Source organism: Prionailurus bengalensis, chromosome X (assembly GCF_016509475.1).
Source record: "Prionailurus bengalensis isolate Pbe53 chromosome X, Fcat_Pben_1.1_paternal_pri, whole genome shotgun sequence".
Taxonomy (NCBI): Eukaryota; Metazoa; Chordata; class Mammalia; order Carnivora; family Felidae; genus Prionailurus; species Prionailurus bengalensis.
Genome location: NC_057361.1, coordinates 31,622,886 through 31,646,156, shown reverse-complemented (window position 1 = coordinate 31,646,156; position 23,271 = coordinate 31,622,886). Strand labels below are relative to the sequence as shown.

General features: G+C 38.1%; 1 protein-coding gene across 1 annotated transcript in view; it reads right to left on the bottom strand.

Annotated features, from left to right (window-relative positions):
• Nucleotides 1–23,271, bottom strand: part of CFAP47 (cilia and flagella associated protein 47) — a 587,956-nt gene that overhangs the window by 535,311 nt on the left and 29,374 nt on the right. Inside the window, exons 9-13 of the mRNA XM_043569968.1 lie at nt 8,605–8,794; nt 7,173–7,386; nt 1,611–1,763; nt 813–999; nt 620–716 (exon numbers count right to left, since the gene is read on the bottom strand). Coding sequence (XP_043425903.1) covers nt 620–716; nt 813–999; nt 1,611–1,763; nt 7,173–7,386; nt 8,605–8,794 — 841 coding nt within the window. The remainder of the gene's footprint in view (nt 1–619; nt 717–812; nt 1,000–1,610; nt 1,764–7,172; nt 7,387–8,604; nt 8,795–23,271) is intronic.

Below are 23,271 nucleotides of genomic sequence, written 5' to 3'. Positions count from 1 at the left end.
ATTTACATATAAAAAGGAGGCGCCCCTGGGTGGCTCAGTTAAGCATCAGACTTCAGCTCAGGTCATGATTCCATGGTTGGTGGGTTTGAGGCCTGCATCGGGCTCTGTGCTGACAGCTCAGAGCCTGAAGCCTGCTTCGAAATCTGTGTCTCCCTCTGTCTCTGCCCCTCCCCAGCTCACACTCTGTGTCTCTTGCAAATAAATAAATAAATAAATGTTAAAAATTTTTTAAAGATATAAAAAGGAACATTTATACCTATTTATACCTATTGGATGAACCTGAAAAGTAGTATGCTAAGTAAAAGCAGCCACATAAGAGAGAATACATATTGTTATGATTCCTTTTATATGAAATGTTCAGAATAGGAAATCTATAGTGAGAGAAAATTGATTAATGGTTGCCTGGAGCTATGGCTGCAAATTGGGACTAAGTACATATGGTCCTGAGGGTGATGGCAGCATTCTAAAATTGAATTATGGTGATGGTTGCATAATCCCATAAATTTACTAAGGTTCATTGACTTGCATACTTAAAACAGGTCAATTTTATGGAATATAAGTTATACGTCATTAAGCCTGTTAAAAAACAAAGGATTAGTAGGTTTTTACAGATTCTTACCAACAATTACTTGATGAATTTGCTTTGGTGTCAAAATTAAGCTGCAGTCATGTTTTTCATGGGGTGTGGATGGGTCTGATTTAAGTCCTTTGAGAACCTGTGGAAAACCATTACTCCAAAATTAATTTTCAATATTAACAAAAGGTATTTTAGGAATTCTCATGGCTTCATGAAATTAAAATATCACACATGCCTTTGTTTTCAGAGCCTTTGTCTCCTTGGATGCTATATTCCTAGTATTTAGCAACTGGTTACGTCTGATCCGACGCCGTGCTGCAGATAATTCCTCTTCTATTTCCGTTTCTGAGAGCGAAGGTGACTTTAGACCTGATGCTGGCTGTAATCCTATGTCTGTATTGTTATATGAATCCATACATTCCCTACTGAAATCATAATAATAACTAATTGAAGCCAAGTGTTTTAGAAAATACAATAGCAAATCCAAACATTCCCCATATTGCATGCTTTTGCTGCCCCACTCAGAACCACTTAAGCAGAATGATGCGCTAATCTGCATAAAATTGTCCTTTGCTGACAAGACCCCATTCTTAAACATCTCACCAAGGAAATAGCGCCCACCCCACCACACCCTAAGACAGCTCACAAGAAATGGCTGAAATGGAGCACAAAAGACGAGGCCCTTTGGTTCAATGTAGGAACAACTATATGGTATAATTTCTGCTTCAAGAGACCTTAGGCATCAGGCTGAGTGTAAGCCTTATTTGAAACACATCATCTCTCAGTTCTCTTACCTGTCCTATTTTGCTTTCCTTATCTTGTTTCTCCTTGTTTCTGGGGAAACCCAACCTAAAACATTCCCAAACCAAAAGTAAGGAAGGAAATAACTGCAGAAAAAGTAGTTCAATGTTTTGCTATTTTCATATATGTAAAGGTCACTTAAATCACTGAAAAGAAACTAAGGAATAAAGAAAAAAAATTCTGTCTCTTCAGGCACCCCAATCTGTTCCATACTGTTTGAAGTAAACTTTACCTCTCTGCCTGTTTCTGCATGCGCACATTTCTTAAATGTTTAATATATCTTTCATAATAGTTTTCATGTTCTTGCTTTCCAATTCTTTCCAATTTAGTGTACGCAAAATCAGGATCCACATAGTTATATCTTGGAATCTTTGTGAAAATCGTCCTACAAGATGAACAAGTTATGTTAATATTTATATATTTGCACTTAATCTATCAGCATTTATTGAGTGTCTCCTATGCCAGGGGCTAAGCACAAAATGGTGAATAGGGCAGATTCTACTCCTTTCCCTCATATCCTCTTATATAGCAAGATATTATTACACAAAGAAATAGAATAATATCTAACTTTCTTCCCAACCCAATTAGAAAAGCACTCCAAAAGGTCACTAGGATACAATGGTGTCTACCTTAAAACCACTCTTGAGGAATTAGTCAAACAGGCAATTTGAAGACTTTTAGATTTACACATGGGACTAGATCTGAATTTGACTAGTGTTTCCTAAGAGTTAATTACTTTTACATGATTATGATCAAAATTAGAAAAAAATATATGTAATAATAAATCCTTTTATTAGACACATTTTTTAAAAAATCTCAGAGCTTGGGGACGCCTGGGTGGCTCAGTCAGTTAAGCATCTGACTTCGGCTCAGGTCATGATCTCACGGTTCGTGAGTTTGAGCCCCACATTCAGCTCTGTGCTGATGGCTCAGAGCCCGGAGCCTGCTTCAGATTCTGTGTCTCCCTCTCCCTCTGTCCCTCCCTTGCTCACGCTCTCTCTCTCTCTCTCTCTCTCTCTCTCAAGAATAAACATAAAACATTTTTTTAAAACATAAAAATAAAATCTCAGAGCTTATGTAATAACCATCAATGAACCATAGAGAGAAACCAATTCATAAATTAATCACAACTACTTTATGTCTCATGTTCACTCATCTAAATTCACGTTCTTCCTTTCACCCACCATATATTTTCTATAAATACAAAAATTACAATTATTCACATCTTCTGGCCGTGGGCTGCCTCAATTCTCATCAAATTGTATTAATTATTAAGATTCTCACCCTCAATAATTAACTCAAGTATGAACTTATTAGTCATAGAGCCCAATGAAATTTAACATTTCTCCATGTTTTCAACATGTCCTCTATGGTTACAGTAAGATAACTTTAACTGAATGAGAGTCTTTAAGAGAGTTAGACAACGAGAGGGAAATAAACGCTTTGCTATTCAAAGATAGTTGTTGAAAATACTCCCCAGAACCAAAGCAATCTTGAGAAGAACAAAGCTGGAGTCATCACAATTCCAGATATAAAGATACACTACAAAACTGTAGCCACCAAGACAGTATGGTCCTGGCACAAAAAAAGACACATAGATCAATGGGAAAAACAGAGAGGCCAAAGATAAATCCATACTTAATATAGTCACTTAATCTTCTACAAAGGAAGCAAGAACATACAATGAGGAAAAGACAGCCTCTTCAATAAACGGTGCTGGGAAAACTGGACAGCTACCAGCAAAAGAATGAAAACGGACCACTTTCTTACACCATACACAAAAATAAACTCAAAATGGATTAAAGACATAAATGTGAGACTTGAAGCCTAAAAGTCCTAAAAGAAAACATAGGCGGTAATCTCCTTGATATTAGCCTTAGTAATATTTTTCAGGATATATCTCCTCAAGCAAGGGAAACAAAAGCAAAATTAACTATTTGACTACACCAAACTAAAAAGCTTTTGCACAATGAAGGAAACCATCAACAAAATGTAAAAGCAACATACTGAAAGAGAGAAGATATTTGCAAACAATATATGCAATGAATGGTTAATATCCAAAATATATAAAGAACTCATACAAGTCAACACCAAAACAAAAACAAAAAAAGGAAACAAACAAACAAAACAAGTAATCCAATAATCCAATTTAAAAATGAACAGAGGACAGGAATACACATTTTTCCAAAGAAGACATATAGATGGCCAACAGGCTCATGAAAATGTGCTCAACTCCACTAATCATCATGGAAATAAAAAACAAAACCACAATGAGATATCACCTTACACAAGTCAGGATGGCTAGTATTAAAAAGACAAGGGATAACACGTGTTGATGAGGTTGTAGAAAAAAGGTAACCCTCCTACATTGTTGGTTTGAATGTAAATTAGTACAGCCACTGTGGAAAACAGCATGGAAGTTTCTCAAAAAATTAAAAATAGAAATACCATAAAACCCAGTAATTCCACTTCTGGGTATTTACCCAAAGAAAACAAAAGCACTAATTCAGAAAGGTACATGGACCCCTATGTTTATTGCAACATTATTTACTATATAGTAAAGATATGGAAGCAGCCCAAGGGCCCATCAAATGATGAATGGACAAAGTAGATATGGTATACATATACTGCAGAATATTATTCAGTGATAAAAAAAGAATGAAATCTTACCATTTGCAACAACATGGATGGAGCTAGAGAGTATAATGCTAAGCAACATAAATCAGAGAAAGACAAATACAGTATGATTTCACTCATATATAGAATTTAAGAAATGAAACAAGCAAAGGGGAAAAAACAGACTGAGACAAATCAAGAAAGAAACACTTGCAGCACCTGCGTGGCTCAGTTGGTTAAGCATCTGACTCTCGATTTCATCTCAGGTCATGATCTTGTGGTCATGAGACTGAGCCCTGTATCAAGTTCCATGTTGGGTCCTTAAGATTCTCTCTCCCTCTCCCTCTGCCCCCTCCCCACTCACACTCACACACTCTCTCTCAAAAACAAACAAAATAAAAAACCAAACAGACTCTTAGACAACAATCTGATGGTTATCAGAAGGGAGATGGGTAGAGGGATGAGTTAAATATGTGATAGGGATTAAGGAGTGCACAGGTTGTGAATAGCACCTGGTGAGGTATGGAATTGCTAATCACTATCCTGTACACCTAAAACTAACATAACACTACATGTTAACTAACTGAAATTAAAAACTTTAAAAAAAAGGATAAGCTTCATGAAATACCTCTTTAGCTTTTAGTAGGTGATATTTTTTAAGTGCAAAATAGAGGGGACAAAATTATTATGCAAATAAAACACTGTTCTTCATTTATTTATTAAAAAATATTTACTAGTGCCTACTATAATGCCTGACACTCTTCTAAACACAGGACATACTATAGTAAACAGAAGTTAGACAAAAGTTCCTGACTTTTTTTTTTCTTGTCAAAAATCATTAAAGAAATGCAGTAAGAAATAAAATAGCAATTACAGTTACCAATAATTTTTTTTTAATGTGTATGTATTTTGAGAGACAGCATGAGCACAAGCAGGGGAGGAACAAAGACAGAGAGAGAGAGAGAGAGAGAGAGAGAGAGAGAGAGAGAGAGAGAATGAATCCCAAGCAGTTTCCACACTGCCAGCAGAGAGCTCGAGGAGGGGCTTGATCCCACAAACTGTGAGAACCAGAGCCAAAATCAAAAGTCAGGCACTTAACAAAATGAGCCACCAGGTGCTCCTGTTACCAATAATTTAATACATCATTAAATTTCATTACTTAAAATTACTAATTGCTAACCAGAAAATAACTAAATTTTGCATTTCTATTAGTATGGAAAAGAGTAACCTGAGAAAAATAATTTTGGCCATGATATAAATAGGAAATGCTTAGTCTTCTTCAAAAAAATATCTGGCATTTTTAGAACAAATGATTAAGACTGATTTAGAAACAAAATATTAATATTACATTAACATGTCTATACAAATATATTTGTGTAAGCATAGGAAAGGACTGAAAAGAATACATTAAAAAAAAGTGTTTCCAACAAATACTTCTGTATGGGATGGAGTGCAATGAGTCAGAGGGAGGGATCAGTTTTCCTTTATTATACTACATAATTACTTAAAATGGAGTCTGAGCAATTTTTACACTCCTTTGTTTCAGGGTATCTGTCAAACAAAAAAGAGCGAGAGAAAGGCTGGTATGGATAAAATCTGTAAAATGAAATAATAAAGACCGGCTGTATAAAAACCCAGAATCTTCCAATTGTGGATAATAAAACAATTATGGCCTAAAATCAAATGATATTGCAAGAAAATGGCTGTAAAATTAAGTGAGCTTAATGACTTACCAAAGGTAAAGAGACAAGCAGAGAAAACCCAGGGATATTATCAAGTTTAGATAGTCTATAGTAGCATACAAGCAGGCAGAAAAGAAACTCATTTCAATCTTACAGGTGTAAAAACCAGGATGCCTGGGTTTCTTCTAAGCACTTGGAAGGCAGTAATTTCTTTGAGGTTTGGTGTGGGGAGTAAGCTTAGAAATTCCCTGGGCTTGCACCAATGGGTTAACAAGGCATAAACAATTACAAAGCCATAGGATGCTCACACCCAAGTTTGGGTAAACAAGATTAGGCGAATAACAATAGAGAAGGGGGGCTAAGGCCCCCAGAATAAAGCGGGGGGGGGGAGGGGGCAAAGGTCCCCAAAATGGGGGGGGAGGCAAGGGCCCCAATACAAACGTATATGAGATAAGCAAGATTAGGTATTCAGGGTGAAAGTGCCCCCCAATTTAGTACTATAGCAGAAAGCTGCTTTCACAGGAAGGACCAAATTAGGTAAACAGGTAAATAGGGCTATAGACTGCTGCCATTGGAGTGACCCAAAGAGGAGCTGATTAGCAGAAGAAAAGGTGCCTTGTTAACCCTGAGGTTATATGCTCTGTCTTATCCCCTAGGCTAGCTAAGATAAACAGACAGAGTCTCCTGTCTGCTGTTAACAACCATCTGCCCATCTGCCCAGCACCAGGATTTTGGTTTATATTGACCCAAGCCCCTAACACCGTGTATCTTCAAAATCCCCTTTCCCTCATGCCCATGAGTTAATGTTCACAAATTTATTGTCTCTTTCTGCACGCCCATGATGTCTGTAAACCTTCTAATCTTAATAAATACAGAGCAAGAACCCTTATTCAGGGCTCTTGTCTTTTCCCGGATATTAGCCATCTCTTGCTTTTAATCCTGTGTCTGCTCTCTTGCTGGTCAAGAAAGTACTTTAGACTTAGAGTCTATAACAGTTTGAATGGATTTATATTAAGGTTTAACATCACTTTTGATCCTCATTATTGAGGTTTTAGTTCAATTTGGGGAAGGTTATGGGAAATGTGACTTTGAGGGGAACAAAGAGGATGATGATGACGATTATGATGTTTACTTTTATCTTAGAGAAATTGAAGCTGTCAACCATACTTAATGAATAGGACTACTATAAGAACTTGATACATTTTTTAAAGTGATTATTTCAATAGAAACAGCATATTTTAATAATCATCTGGCAAACCATTCACTTCCTGTCAAGCACACAGTAGAGGTGACAAGAGGTTAGACGAAGCAAATACAGTAGCATTCAATAACCATCTCCTCCAAAGTAAAACAAAAAAAGGACAAAGAAAATAAAATTTTATTACTATTATTATTATTGTCATCATTAGTTTGTTACAGCAGGATCTGCTAAGACCTACATATCACATTGGTAATTGTGCCTTTCAAAATTTCAGGTTTTTAATACAGCATGTTACCTGAAATGCTTATCCTGGTCTCCAGACCTGATACTTGCAGCTCGATCATTGGGAAAAGCTATCAGTGCATCCTTCGGTGACTCTTTACTTAGGTGATGATTGTGAAGGTGTGTCATGGTTGATTGAAGCATTGCAACAGGCGCACAGTCCTTGTATTTTGGCAAGTCTCTGACCACAAACTGTCCCGTTGGATTACTGACCAAAGGGGATATACCTTTTATAGAATTGGATATTAAGTTAAATATTTTTTTTTAATTTCAGCTGTCCGAATAATTTCCATGTATTAATAGACTATACCATTGATTCTACCTTAAAATGAAGTCCCTAAACAAAGAAACACATTCAAAGAAATTCAAATAATTCATTAAAAAGTTTTTTAATGTTTATTTTTTTTGAGAGAGAGAGAGAGAGAGTGCGTGAGCAGGGTCAGAGAGAGGGAGACAGAGAATCCAAAGCAGGCTGCAGGCTCTGTATCGTCAGCACAGAGCTCGATGCAGGGCTTCAACTCACGAACTGTGAGATCATGACCTGAGCTGAAGCCAGACACTTAACCTAGTGGGCCACCCAAGCGCCCCTACAAATAACCATTTAACAAATGAACCTACACAAAACAATTCTGAAATATAATGCATGCATAAAAAATAAAACATAGTAACTTGAAGGAATGCATTAGCCCATATGACACAAGTTTTCATAGATTACAGAGAGCTGAATATCAGTAATTTCATATGGCTCAAAGTATAAAAGATAATTGAGGATTACATGAAACAGCAGCAACGCAAAAATCCAAGGAGTGGTCAAAATTAGTTTATATTATATTACAGACTCAAAAGAAAACATAGAACATGAAAAACATTAAAATATGTAAATTTTATAGATCACTAAACCCGTACTATCACAATTGCAATCCTCAAAATGGCAACATGAGCAAATGTTGGGGACATGTTAGAAATGCAAATTTGGGGGTTCTAACAAAGACCTATTTAACAATCATTTCTGGGATGTAGGACAGTGGTACCTATTTTAAGAAGGTTTATTTTAGGGGCGCCTGGGTGGCGCAGTCGGTTAAGCGTCTGACTTCAGCCAGGTCACGATCTCGCGGTCCGTGAGTTCGAGCCCCGCGTCAGGCTCTGGGCTGATGGCTCAGAGCCTGGAGCCTGTTTCCGATTCTGTGTCTCCCTCTCTCTCTGCCCCTCCCCCGCTCATGCTCTGTCTCTCTCTGTCCCAAAAAATAAATAAACGTTGAAGAAGGTTTATTTTAAGAAGGTTTAATCACATTTAAGAAGACTGCTTCCAGGTGATTTTGATGCATTCAAAGGTAAGAACCACAAGATTAGATTACATGTGATATAGATAGCTAAGCAGTAAGTGTATTAAGATAATCCATATAACCTTCATTTAACAAAAAAGGTAAGGGTCAATAATAGCTTACCAGGATTAACTTTCATCACAACTTTCTTGGTGGAAGGTTTGCAGACACTCTTGAAATATAAATATATTTGATGAAAAGGTTTCAGAGATGTAGACTGAAAATTTTCATCTGCCACTGAGCCAATAATCTCTATCAATTGCTTCACTTTAAAGACTCCTACTTGATGTGGAATGAATGAACATATCACATTCTAAAAAAAGAAAAAGTAGTCAATTGCTATAGACTAAATGTCTGTGAACCCCCAAAACTCCTACGTTTAAGGCTAATACTCAGTGTGATGGAATTAGGAGATTAGGGCCTTTGAGAAGGGATTAGGTCATAGTGCTCTTACAAAAGAGGCCCCACAAAGCTCCCTAGACCCTTCTACCATGTAAGAATACAACAAGAAGTCTACAACCAGGAAGAGGATCCTCACCCAACTGTGCTGGTGCCCTGATCTAGGACTCCTAGCCTCCAGAAAGGTGAGAAATAAATTTCTGTTGTTTATAAACCATACAATCTATGGCATTTTGTTATATCAGTCCAAATGGATTCTAAAAAATAATATTATACTGTTGGAAAAAGTAAAAAGCAAATAAAAAAAACTTTATAAAATTTTACGGAGAGCTAGTTCATCACCGTGACATGAAAGTGGCTTAGAAATTCAATATACGGCATTGACAAACATTTAAGATATATATTATTGGAAAATTCTTTGAGAAATTATTCAGAATGATAGTATTGAAGCGCTTGAAGGATAGCAAATTAAGGATCTCCAAATACCCCCTCCTCCACAAACAGGAAGAGACCACTGGAATAATTGTCAAATCAACTTTACCCAAATTTAAAAATTACCTAAAAGCTTATAAAAAATCCCAGAAGTATTTATTTAAGAAAAAAATAGCTGAATTTCTGAAAGCATAACAGGCTTCATGGCATTTTTAGACACTGTGATCCGATGCTCCTATTCCCAGTTTTGTGCTGTCTTTGAAAATAGCCTTGCAACTATGGCAGCTGTGAAAACCATTAGCCGAGTAGACAGGAGGGAAAAGAACAGATTTGGAGCTCTCCAAAAGCCCCACCACCAGAGAATTGTCCCTCTATGTCCAGTCTAGAAGCTAGCCAAAAAGCCTATTATAAGGGTATAATTTTCATTGACCTGGTTCAGAGCTCATTCCTTGTGAACAATTCTCTCCACTGAACCCCCTTCTCCTCCCGGCCCATCAAAAGATCCTCAGCAGGGCACTTGGGTGGCTCAGTTGGTTAAGCAATTAAGCATCTGACTTTGGCGCAGGTCCTGATCTCATGGTTCATGAGTTTGAGCCCCACATGGGCTCTGTGCTGACAGCTCAGAGCCTGAAGCCTGCTTCGGATTCTGTGTCTCCCTCTCTCTCTCTGACCCTCTCCCACTCATGCACGCACTCTGTCTCTCTCTCTCTCTCTGTCTCTCAAAAATAAGCAAACATTAAAATTTTTTTTTTACAAAATCAGCAGCAATTGTTAATCACAGCTAATAAGAGGAAAATAAGAGGCAAAACAAAACAAAAAAGGAAAAAGAAAGGAAAAGAGAAACAAAAAACGAAAACATTCAGAAGGCATTTGAAAAGCTCTGACACATTCCTGGGAATCTAGATGACGGTTTACATGCCCAGGAAAGATTTGAGAAAGCTCCAATTTCTCACTTTTGCCTCACTTTGAGATGTTGTACAAGAAGGAATTAAAGGCCAAAAAGAGTTGTAAACTACCTGACAGAACAGTAAAGATTTGCCCCACCCAATACACTTACACAAAAGCTCTTAGCAAAGGCTGTGAGACTTACTGATTCAGGGAATTTAAGAGAAGCTCTGCCCAATCATTCACTGACCCCAAAATTAACTGAGAAGATCCTTGATTGGCTACACATAACAAAGAAAACAACCTTTACGGACTCAGTCTAAAAAAAAGCACTAAAGACAAAGAACAACAGAAACAAATAGCAATGACACATCTTGGGGGTATCTGATTTCCAGAGTTGCCAAATACTATCGTTTAAAATGCCCAGTTTTCAACAAAAAATTACAGGGCATGAAAAGAAATAGGAAAGTATAGCCAATACACAGAAAAACTCCAATCAATAGAAACTGCCTTGACGAAACTCAAATGTTAAACTTACCAAAGAGGATAAGTTGACTATTATAAATATGCTCAACTAATGGAAAATATGTCTAAAGATATAAGGAACAAGCGGGAATACATCAAACAAAGCCTTCTGCACAGCAAAGGAAACCATCCACAAAATGAAAAGGCAACCTAGGGGATGGGAGAAAATATCACTCATTAATCACCATCACTCAACATCACTAATCATCAGGGAATTGCAAATCAAAACCACAATGAGGTACCATGTCACACCCGAGAATGGGTATTATCAAAAAAAACAAGAAATAGAAATAACAAGTGTTGGCAAGGATGTAGAGAAAAGGGAACCCTCCTGTACTGTTGGTAGGAATGTAAAATGATGCAACTACTATGGAAAACAGGATGGAGTTCTTCAATCGATCAAAAATAGAACTACCATACAACCCAGCATTTCCACTTCTGGGTATTCATCCAAAGAAAATAAAAACATTAATTCAAAACACTCAAAACACTAACTCATTGCAGCATTAGTTACAAGAACCAAGACATTGAAACAACCTGACCGTCCACCAAAGGATGAAGAGATAAAGAAAATACAGTACACGTATACAACAGAATATTATTTGCCAATAAAATAAGAACAAAATCTTGCTATTTTTGACAACATGGATGTACTTTGAGGGCATTATGCTAAGTGAAATAAGTCAGACACAGAAAAACAAATACCATATGAACTGACTCACATGTGGAATCTAAACACAAAAAACAAACAAAAAACCAAACTCACACATACACAGTACAGACTGGTGGTTGCAAGGGCAAGGGGAGGAGGATGGGCAAAATAGATGAAGGGGGTTAAAGGGTACAAATTTCCAGTCATAAAATTAATAAAGCGGGGGAACCTGGGAAGATGGCGGTGTAGGAGGCCGCTGGGCTCACCGCGCATCCTAATCACTTAGATTCCACCTACACCTGCCTGAATAACCCAGAAAACCGCCAGAAGACTAGCAGAACGGAGTCTCCACAGCCAAGCACAGACGAGAGGCCCACGGAAGAGGGTAGGAAGGGCAGAGAGGCGGTGCGCACTCCAAGGACTGGCAGGAGGGAGCCGGGGCAGAGCCCCCGAATGTGGCTTGCAAAAGCAGAGGGGCCAGACAGAGTGTGTTCCAACAGCAAGCGGGACTTGACATCCGGGAGGTCATAACTTAACAGCTCTGCTCAGAAAGCGGGAAGGCTGGAGGACAAAGGGAGGGAGAGCTGTTGAGCCCTGGACGACAGAGCTCAGCTTGGCGGGGAACAAAGGTGCTTGCCACCGCCATCTCCCTCGCCCATCCCCCAGCCAAAATCCAAAAGGGAACCAGTTCCTGCCAGGGAACTTGCTTGTACCTCACAAACACCCAACACTGTACTTTTGCTGATCCATCCCTCTGGCGGGTCTGACTCCCTCAGCGGATCTCCCAAACAAAAGCGAGCTGAGCCTGGCCCTCCCACCCTTGTGCACCTTGCAGATCCACACCAGCTCATATGCCAGATCCCCAGCACCACAAGCCCGGCAGTGTGCAAGTAGCCCAGACGGGCCACACTACCCCACAGTGAATCCTGACCCTAGGAGAAGGGAAGAGAAGACACACACCAGTCTGACTGTGGCCCCAGCAGTGGGCTGGGGGGAGACATCAGGTCTGATTGCAGCCCCGCCCACAAACGCAAGTTATTCAAGACAGCACAGGGGAAGTGCCCCACAGTCCTGCAACACTCCAGGGACTATCCAAAATGATGAAATGGAAGAATTCGCCTCAGAAAAACGTCCACGAAATAACAACAGCTAACGAACTGATCAAAAAGGATTTAAACAATATAACAGAAAGTGAATTTAGAATAATAGTCATAAAATTAATCGCTGGGCTTGAAAACAGGATAAAGGACAGCAGAGAAGCTCTTGTTACAGAGATCAAGGGATTAAGGAACAGTCAGGAGGAGCTAAAAAATGCTATCAATGAGTTGCAAAATAAAATGGAGACAACTACGGCTTGGATTGAAGAGGCAGAGGAGAGAATAGGTGAACTAGAAGATAAAATTATGGAAAAAGAAGAAGCTGAGAAAAAGATTTAAAAAATCCAGGAGTATGAGGGGAAACATAGAGAACTAAGTGATGCACTAAAGAGAAATAATCTACGCATACTTGGTATTCCAGAGGAGGAAGAGAGAGGGAAAGGTGCTGAAGGTGTACTTGAAGAAATCATAGCTGAGAACTTCCCTGATCTGGGGAAGGAAAAAGGCATTGAAATCCAAGAGGCACAGAGAACTCCCTTCAGACGTAACTTGAATAGATCTTCTGCATGACATATCATAATGAAACTGGCAAAATACAAGGATAAAGAGAAAATTCTGAAAGCAGCTAGGGATAAAGGTGCTCTAACATATAAAGGGAGACCAATAAGACTCGTGACCGATCTCTCTACTGAAACTTGGCAGGCCAGAAACGAATGGCAGGAGATCTTTATGTGAAGAACAGAAAAAATATGCAGCCAAGAATCCTTTATCCAGCAAGTCTGTCATTTAGAATAGAAGGAGAGATAAAGGTCTTCCCAAACAAACAAAAAATGAAGGAATTTGTCACCACTAAACCAGCCCTACAAGAGATCCTAAGGGGGATCCTGTGAGACAAAGTACCAGAGACATCGCTACAAGCATGAAACCTACGGACAGCACAATGACTCTAAACCCGTATCTCTCTATAATAACACTGAATGTAAATGGACTAAATGCACCAACCAAAAGACATAGGGTATCAGAATGGATAAAACAACAAGACCCATCTATTTGCTGTCTACAAGAGACTCATTTTAGACCTGAGGACACCTTCAGATTGAGAGTGAGGGGATGGAGAACTATTTATCATGCTACTGGAAGTGAAAAGAAAGCTGGAGTAGCCATACTTCTATCAGACAAACTAGACTTTAAATTAAAGGCTGTAACAAGAGATGAAGAAGGGCATTATATAATAATCACAGGGTCTATCCATCAGGAAGAGCTAACGATTACAAATGTCTATGCGCCGAATAAAGGAGCCCCCAAATATATAAAACAATTACTCACAAACATAAGCAACCTTATTGATAAGAATGTGGTAATTGCAAGGGACTTTAACACTCCACTTACAGCAATGGATAGATCATCTAGACACACGGTCAATAAAGAAACAAGGGACATTGGATCAGATGGACTTGACAGATATATTGAGAACTCTGCATCCCAAAGCAATAGAACATACTTTTTTCTCGAGTGCACATGGAACATCCTCCAAGATAGATCACATACTGGGTCACAAAACAGCCCTTCATAAGTATACAAGAATTGAAATCATACCATGCATACTTTCAGACCATAATGCTATGAAGCTTGAAATCAACCAAGGAAAACGTCTGGAAAACCTCCAAAAGCATGGAGGTTAAAGAACACCCTACTAAAGAATGAATGGGTCAACCAGGCAATTAGAAATTAAAAAATACATGGAAACAAACAACAATGAAAATACAACAATCCAAACGCTTTGGGATGCAGCGAAGGCAGTCCTGAGAGGAAAATACTTTGCAATCCAGGCCTATCTCAAGAAACAAGAAAAATCCCAAATACAAAATCTAACAGCACACCTACAGGAAATAGAAGCAGAACAGCAAAGACAGCCTAAATCCAGCAGAAGAGAAATAAAAAAGATCAGAGCAGAAATAAACAATATAGAATCTAAAAAAACTGTAGAGCAGATCAACGAAACCAAGAGTTGGTTTTTTGAAAAAATACACAAAATTGATAAACCTCTAGCCAGGCTTCTCAAAAAGAAAAGGGAGATGACCCAAATAGATAAAATCATGAATGAAAATGGAATTATTACATCCAATCCCTCAGCAATACAAGCAATTATCAGGGAATACTATGAAAAATTATATGCCAACAAACTGGACAACCTGGAAGAAATGGACAAATTCCTAAACACCCACACACTTCCAAAACTCAATCAGGAGGAAATAGAAAGCGTCAACAGACCCATAACCAGAGAAGAAACTGAATCAGTCATCAAAAATCTCCCAACAAATAAGAGTCCAGGACCAGTTGGCTTCCCAGGGGAGTTCTACCAGACGTTTAAAGCAGAGATAATACCTATCCTTCTCAAGCTATTCCAAAACATAGAAAGGGAAGGAAAACTCCCAGACTCATTCTATGAAGCCAGTATTACTTTGATTCCTAAACCAGACAGAGACCCAGTAAAAAAAGAGAACTACAGGCCAATATCCCTGATGAATATGGATGCAAAAATTCTCAATAAGATACTAGCAAATCGAATTCAACAGCATATAAAAAGAATTATTCACCATGATCAAGCCAGATTCATTCTGGGATGCAGGGCTGGTTCAACATTCGCAAATCAATCAATGTGAAACATCACATGAATAAAAGAAAAGATAAGAACCATATGATCCTGTCAATCGATGCAGAAAAGGCCTTTGACAAAATTCAGCAACTTTCTTAATAAAAACCCTCGAGAAAGTCGGGATAGAAGGAACATACTTAAAGATCATAAAAGCCATTTATGAAAAGCCCACAGCTAATATCATCGTCAATGGGGAAAAACTGAGAGCTTCCCCCTGAGATCAGGAACACGACAGGGATGTCCACTCTCACCGCTGTTGTTTAACATAGTGTTGGAAGTTCTAGCATCAGCAATCAGACAACAAAAGGAAATCAAAGGCATCAAAATTGGAAAGATGAAGTTAAGCTTTCACTTTTTGCAGATGACATGATATTATACATGGAAAATCCGATAAACTCCACCAGAAGTCTGTTAGAACTGATACATGAATTCAGCAAAGTTGCAGGATACAAAATCAATGTACAGAAATCAGTTGCATTCTTATACACTAATAATGAAGCAACAGAAAGACAAATAAAGAAACTGATCCCATTCACAATTGCACCAAGAAGCATAAAATACCAGGAATAAATCTAACCAAAGATGTACAAGATCTGTATGCTGAAAACTATAGAAAGCTTATGAAGGAAATTGAAGAAGATACAAAGAAATGGAAAAACATTCCATGCTCATGGGTTGGAAGAATAAATATTGTCAAAATGTCAATACTACCCAAAGCTATCTACACATTCAATGCAATCCCAATCAAAATTGCACCAGCATTCTTCTCGAAACTAGAACAAGCAATCCTAAATTTCCTATGGAACCACAAAAGGCCCCGAATAGCCAAAGTAATTTTGAAGAAGACCAAAGCAGGAGGCATCAGAATCCCAGACTTTAGCCTCTGCTACAAAGCTGTAATCAAGACAGCATGGTATTGGCACAAAAACAGACACATAGACCAATGGAATAGAATAGAAACCCCAGAACTAGACCCACCAAAGTATGGCCAACTCATCTTTGACAAAGCAGGAAAGAAGATCCAATGGAAAAAAGACAGTCTCTTTAACAAATGGTGCTGGGAGAACTGGACAGCAACATGCAGAAGATTGAAACTAGACCACTTTCTCACACCATTCACAAAAACAAACTCAAAATGGATAAAGGACCTGAATGTGAGACAGGAAACCATCAAAACCCTAGAGGAGAAAGCAGGAAAAGACCTCTCTGACTTCAGCCGCAGCAATGTCTTACTTGACACATCCCCAAAGGAAAGGGAATTCAAAGCAAAAATGAACTACTGGGACCTCATGCAGATACAAAGCTTCTGCACAGCAAAGGAAACAACCAACAAAACTAAAAAGCAACCAACGGAATGGGAAAAGATATTTGCAAATGACATATCGGACAAAGGGCTAGTCTCCAAAATCTATAAAGAGCTCACCAAACTCCACACCCGAAAAACCAATAATCCAATGAAGAAATGGGCAGAAAACATGAATAGACACTTCTCTAAAGAAGACATCCGGATGGCCAACAGGCACATGAAAAGATGCTCAACGTCGCTCCTCATCAGGGAAATACAAATCAAAACCACACTCAGATATCACCTCACGCCCGTCAGAGTGGCCAAAATGAACAAATCAGGAGACTATAGATGCTGGCGAGGATGTGGAGAAATGGGAACCCTCTTGCACTGTTGGTGGAAATCCAAACTGGTGCAGCCACTCTGGGAAACAGTGTGGAGGTTCCTCAGAAAATTAAAAATAGACCTACCCTATGACCCAGCAGTAGCACTGCTAGGAATTTACCCAAGGGATACAGGAGTACTGATGCATAGGGGCACTTGTACCCCAATGTTTATAGCAGCACTCTCAACAATAGCCAAATTATGGAAAGAGCCTAAATGTCCATCAATTGATGAATGGATAAAGAAATTGTGGTTTATATACACAATGGAGTACTACATGGCAATGAGAAAGAATGAAATATGGCCCTTTGTAGCAACGTGGATGGAACTGGAGAGTGCAATGCTAAGTGAAATAAGCCATACAGGGAAAGACAGATACCATATGTTTTAACTCTTACGTGGATCCTGAGAAACTTAACAGGAACCCATGGGGGAGGGGAAGGAAAAAAAAAAAGAGGTTAGAGTGGAAGAGAGCCAAAGCATAAGAGACTCTTAAAAAGTGAGAACTGAGGGTTGATGGGGGGTGGGAGGGAGGGGAGGGTGGGTGATGGGTATTGAGGAGGGCACCTTTTGGGATGAGCACTGGGTGTTGTATGGAAATCAATTTGACAATAAACTTCATATATTGAAAAAAAACAAAAAAAACAAAAAAAATTAATAAATCATGAGGATATAATGTACAGCATGGTGAGTATAGTTAATACCGTATCACATATTTGAAAGTTGCTACAAGAGTAAATCTGAAAAGTTCTTATCACAAGAAAAAAAATTATGTTACAATATATGGTGATGGATGATAGACTTATTATGGTGATCATTTTATAATATATACAAATGTCATTACGTTGTACACCTGAAACTAAGATTATATATCAATTATATCTCAATTAAAAAAATTTTAGAAAAGGCATGAAAACATCTCACAAAATAGAAACTATCAATAAAGTATATAAATTATTAAAAAGAACAAATAAAGGGAAGGAAATATGGGAAACTCACAAATATCTAGAAGTTAAACAATACACCCCTAAGTAACCAATGGGTCGAAGAAATCTCAGGGGAAGTTAGAGAATACTTTGATTCTGAGATACCTGGACAACTATATGTAAAAGAACAAATCTGGACCCCTAAATAAACCTATATACAACTCAAAATGGATAACACATTTAAATGCATAAGCCAAATTTCTTAGAGGAAAACACAGGAACAAATCTTAATGACCTTGGATACTGTATAACTACCAAGATAGGATACTCAAAGCACAAATGGCAAAAAGAAAAACAAAGATAAATTGGACTTAATCAAGCTTCAAAACTTTTGTACTTCAAAGGACAAAAAAGGAAAGTGAGAAAACAACCCATAGAAAGGGAGAAAATATTTGCAATTTACATATCTGACAAAGGACTTGTATCCAGAATACATAAAGAACTTTTGCAATTCAACAACAAAAGGATAAATATTCCAATTAAAATGGATAAAGAATATTGTGTTAGTTTCCTATTGTTACAATAACAAATTACAAACAACTCTGTGGGCTAAAACTGCTCAACTTATCTTCTACTTCTACAGGTCAGAAGTCTAACACAAATCTCCATGGGCCAAAACTAAGATTTCAGCAGGACAGTGTTCATTTCTGAAGGCTCTAGTGGAAAATCTATTTCTTTATCTTTTCCTACCTTCTAGATAGAGGCCATCACATTCCCTGGCTCATCACCTTTCCCTTCCATTGTCAAAGCCAGCAATGGACATGCAAATATTTTTCACATCATATCACTGACACTTTTAATGCCTCCTATTTCCACTTTTAAGTACCCCTGTGACTATACTGGGTCCACACAAACAATCCAAGATAACCTCCCCATTTTAGAGTCAACTGATTATCAACATTACTTCCAATTAAAACCTAAATCCTCCTTTTGCCATGGAACACCACATATTCACAAATCCTACAGATTAGGATAGGGACATTTTTAGGTGGACATTATTCTGACTATCAGAGACGTGAATAAACATTTCTGTAAAGAAGACATACAAATGCAAAATAAGCATATGAAAAAACATTCATCATTAGTCACTGGGGAAATGTAAATGAAAACTGAAATAAGCCACTTGGGCCCATCAGGATGGATATAACCAATAAGAAGGATATTAACAAGTATGGGCAAAGGTGTGGAGGTATTAGAACATTAGAATACATATTCTTTACTGGTAAGAGTTGTGAAATGGTGCAATTTCTTTGGAAAATAGTATGATAGCTTCTCAAAAAGTTAAACAGAGTTATCATGATTCAACAATTTCACTCACTAGTATATACTGAAGAGCACTGAAAACCTGTCCATATGAATTTCTAGATTTTTTTTTCTATTTCTTTAAAGAATGCAGTTGGGATTTGGACAAGGTTTATAATAAACTTGTAGATCACTTTGGGTAGTATAGATGTTTAAAATATTAATTCTCCTAAACCATGGAGATGGTTCTTCTCCACCTGTGATGTTCTTTTCTGTATCTGTGTCTTAATTCCCTTCAACAAATTTTCATAATTTTCAGTGTGTATCTCTTTCAGCTCTCTGGTTAAATTTACTCCTAGCATTTTATTCTTTTTGCTCCTAATGTAAACATGAAAGGTTCTGAATAGCTAATGCAATTTTGAACAAAACAAACAAAGCTGGACATATCACACTTCCTGATTTCAAACTACATTACAAAGGCACAGTTATCAAAACAGTATGGTATTGGCATGAAAAAAGACATATAAACATATGAACAGAATAGAGAGCCCACAAATAAATCCATGCATTTAGAGTCAACCAGACTACAACAAAACTGCCAAGAACACACAGCAGAAAAAAGACAGTCTCCTTAATACACAGTGCTGGAAAAACTGGATATCCACATGCAGAAGAATAATGGATTATTATTCAACCTTTAAAAAGATGGAAACCCTGGGGCACTAGGTGGCTTAGTCAGTTAAGCATCTGACTTCAGCTCAGGTCATGATCTCATGGTTCATGGGTTCAAGCCCCTCATCAGGCTCCATGCTGACAGCTCAGAGCCTGGAGCCTGCTACAAGTTCTGTGTCTCCCTGGCTCCCTCTGTCTCTCCCCCACTTGCACTCTCTGTCTCTCTCTCAAAAATAAATAAATGTTAAAAATTTTTAATTAATAAATAAATAAAAAGAAGGAAATCCTGACATTTGTGAAAACACGGATGAACTTAGAGAACATTATATTAAGTGAAATAACCCAGACACAGAAAGACAAATACTGCCTGATCTCACTTATCTGCGGAATCTAAAATAGTTAAACTGATAGAAGCAGAGTACAAGGTGGTTACCAGGGGTGGGAGGGAACAGGAAATAAGAAGATGTTGGCCAAAGGGTACAAAGTCTTAGTTCTGCAAAATAAGCAAGTTCTGGAGATGGTGACTCTAGTTAACAATACTATATTGTATACTTGAAATTCACTAAAAGGGTAGATCTAAGTGTCCTCACCATAGAAAAGAATTCATAACAATATGAGATGACTAATATGTTAATTAGCTTGATTGTGGTGACTGTTTCTCATTGTATACATATATCAAACATCCAGTTGTATACTTTAAACATATACAATTCCTATTTGTCACTTATAACTCAATAAAACTACCGACAAAAATGGTGAGCATAAAATTGGGGAAGGGTAGGCAAATATAAAACGCGTATTTACTGCCACATCCCTTCAGAACACTTCAATCTACACTAAAACTTTTAAATGTTTCCTTTGGTTTAATTACATACTTTGTTTCTATAGTAAAAAAACAATACACACATACACAGGAAAATCTGTCCATACAAAAACTTGTACACATGCACAAAAAAAACAAACGTGTACATGAATGTATATAGCAGCATTATTTCTACAGCCATAAGGTGGAAACAATTCATATGCCCATAAACTGATGAATAGGTAAAGAAAAGGTAGTATATCCATACAATGGAATATAATTTGGCCAATAAAAGGAATGAGGTACTGATACATACTTCAACAGTGATGCAACTTGAAAATATAATGCTGAATCAAAGAAACCAAGCACAAAGTCCTTATATTGTATGATTATATTTACATACAATGTCAAAAACAGGGAAATTGATGGACCTAGAAAACAGATTCACGGTTGCCACGGGCTGAGGAATGAGAAGAAGTTTGTGCTATTGGATACAGGGTTTCTTCTTGGGGTGACGAGAATGTAGTACAATTAGTGCTAATGGTTGCACAACTCTGGAATTATACTAAATACCACGGAACTGTACATTTTAAATGTGTGAATTTTATGGTATGTGAATTATATTTTAATAAGCTACTATTTTAAAAAGAATAATCTTGGGGCGCCCGGGTGACTCAGTGTGTTAAGTGTCCAACTCGGTTTCAGCTCAGGTCATGATCTCGTGATTCATAAAACCAAGCCCCACGTCAGACTGAACTGACAGTGTGGAGCCTGTTTGGGATTCTCTCTCCCTCTCTGTCTGCCCCTTCCACACTCACGCATTCTCTCTCTGTCTCTCTCTCTCTCTCTCTCAAAATAAATAAACTTTTAAAAATAAAATATGGGGCGCCTGGGTGGCTCAGTCGGCTAAGCACCCAACTTCATCTCAGGTCATGATCTCCCAGTTCATCAGTTCGAGCCCCACGTCAGGCTCTGTGCTGACAGCTCAGAGCCTGAAGCCTGATTCAGACTCTGTGTCTCCCTCTTTCTCTGCCCCTCACCTGCTCACACTCTGTCTCTCTCAGTCTCTCAAAACGGAATAAACGTTAAAAATTTTTTTTTAATAAATAAAATAAAATAAGGGCACCTGGGTGGCTCACTTGATTAACCGTCTGACTTTGACTCAGGTCATGATCTCAAGGTTCATGAGTTCAAGCCCCACATTGGGCTCTCTGCTGTCAGCGTGGAGTCCACTTGAGATCCTCTGTTCCTCCCCTGCCGCCCCTCCTCAGCTCATTTTCTCTCTCTCTCAAAATAAATAAGTAAACTTTAAAATAAATACATAAAATAAGAATAATCTTATCACACATCTAAATAATTAAAGGCTATTTGACCGGTCTATGGAAGTCACAATTGTCCAGCAGCGCCCCCACCCTCCACATTTCTTACATTCACTTTTTATTAATTTGAAACTCATGAGTGCTTGAGAAAGCCAAAAACATATAAGTTTAAAAATTATATTAGGAACTTAGCTATCAGACACATTTTAAAAGATGTACATGTCGCTGGAGAAAATAAGCTGAGTTGGTAGATTTAAGAGACTTGAACTAAAGAAAGTCTAGGAAGCAGTTAAAAAGCAAACGTTCTGCATAATGTGGTTAACATCGGTTGTTATTCTATAAAGACTGATTAAATCTATCCAAATTTGGGGGGATGGAAGTGAGTCATTCTAATGAAGCAGGAAGAGTTATAAATATGAGCTGCATGCATTTAAACATGTATACAATAGTTCCTGATTGCAACTGAGAGAAAGCTTCCATCAATAACTTTATGAGCCATATCACAATGCAGTGGAGAAAAGATGGTGACAGAAAAACCCGAACTGAAACTGAAAGCATTCATGCTTGCTACTGTTTAGAGCAAGGCTCCACTCTTTCTGTAAATGGCCAGACAGTAAATATTTTAGGTTTTATGGGCCATACAACTGTAAAAATTAATAAAGGGAAACCTCACTAAAATGGAGTTGGGAGGCCAGAAGGAGGAGCTCTCACGCCCTGACACTAGACTTCAATTACAGGAAGAATCATGGACAGGAAAGAATCATCAGTTACAGGTCCCAACAGGAAAAGATGTACATTGCGTTTCCTATGAGAAATCAACTACCCTAGCAACTCAGCCAAGAGCAAACCGTCATCACTCTGAACTCCTACTTTTCTCCAATGGACTCTCCTTCAAAATAACCACTCCCAACTTCCTCCTTCTCCATAAAATCCTCTCTTTGGTTGTCGGGCTAGCCTATGGGTTTGACTGTAGCTTGTTTGTCTAGAATTACAATTCTCTGCTATTCCCAAATAAACCCAGACATTTTTAAAGTCAACACAGTTCTCTCATACCTATTCAACCTTGCCTTTGAAGTGTGAAAGCAGACAGAGACAACAGACAATAAGAGCAGCTATGTTCCCCTAATAGTTTAATTAAAAATACAGGCAGCAGGCCAGATTTGGCCTGTGGACCATAGTCAGTCAACTGTGGATTAGAGGATAAGGGCAAGAGTTATCTCAGTAGTGAGAAAGACAGAACCTGACCTGGTACTCACTGGTATTCCTCAGAGTTCAACTTGTGGGCTCCACACCAGCAGGAAAAGGCCTAGGTCAATTAAGTATCATCAGTTTCCAGTTTGAAAATTCTACTCAACCTTCAAGGTCAGGCTCATGTTACTATCATAGGAAGACCTTGCTACCTGGCTGGAAGTAAAAACACTGTCCTCTGAGTTTCTAGATCACCTTATTACAGA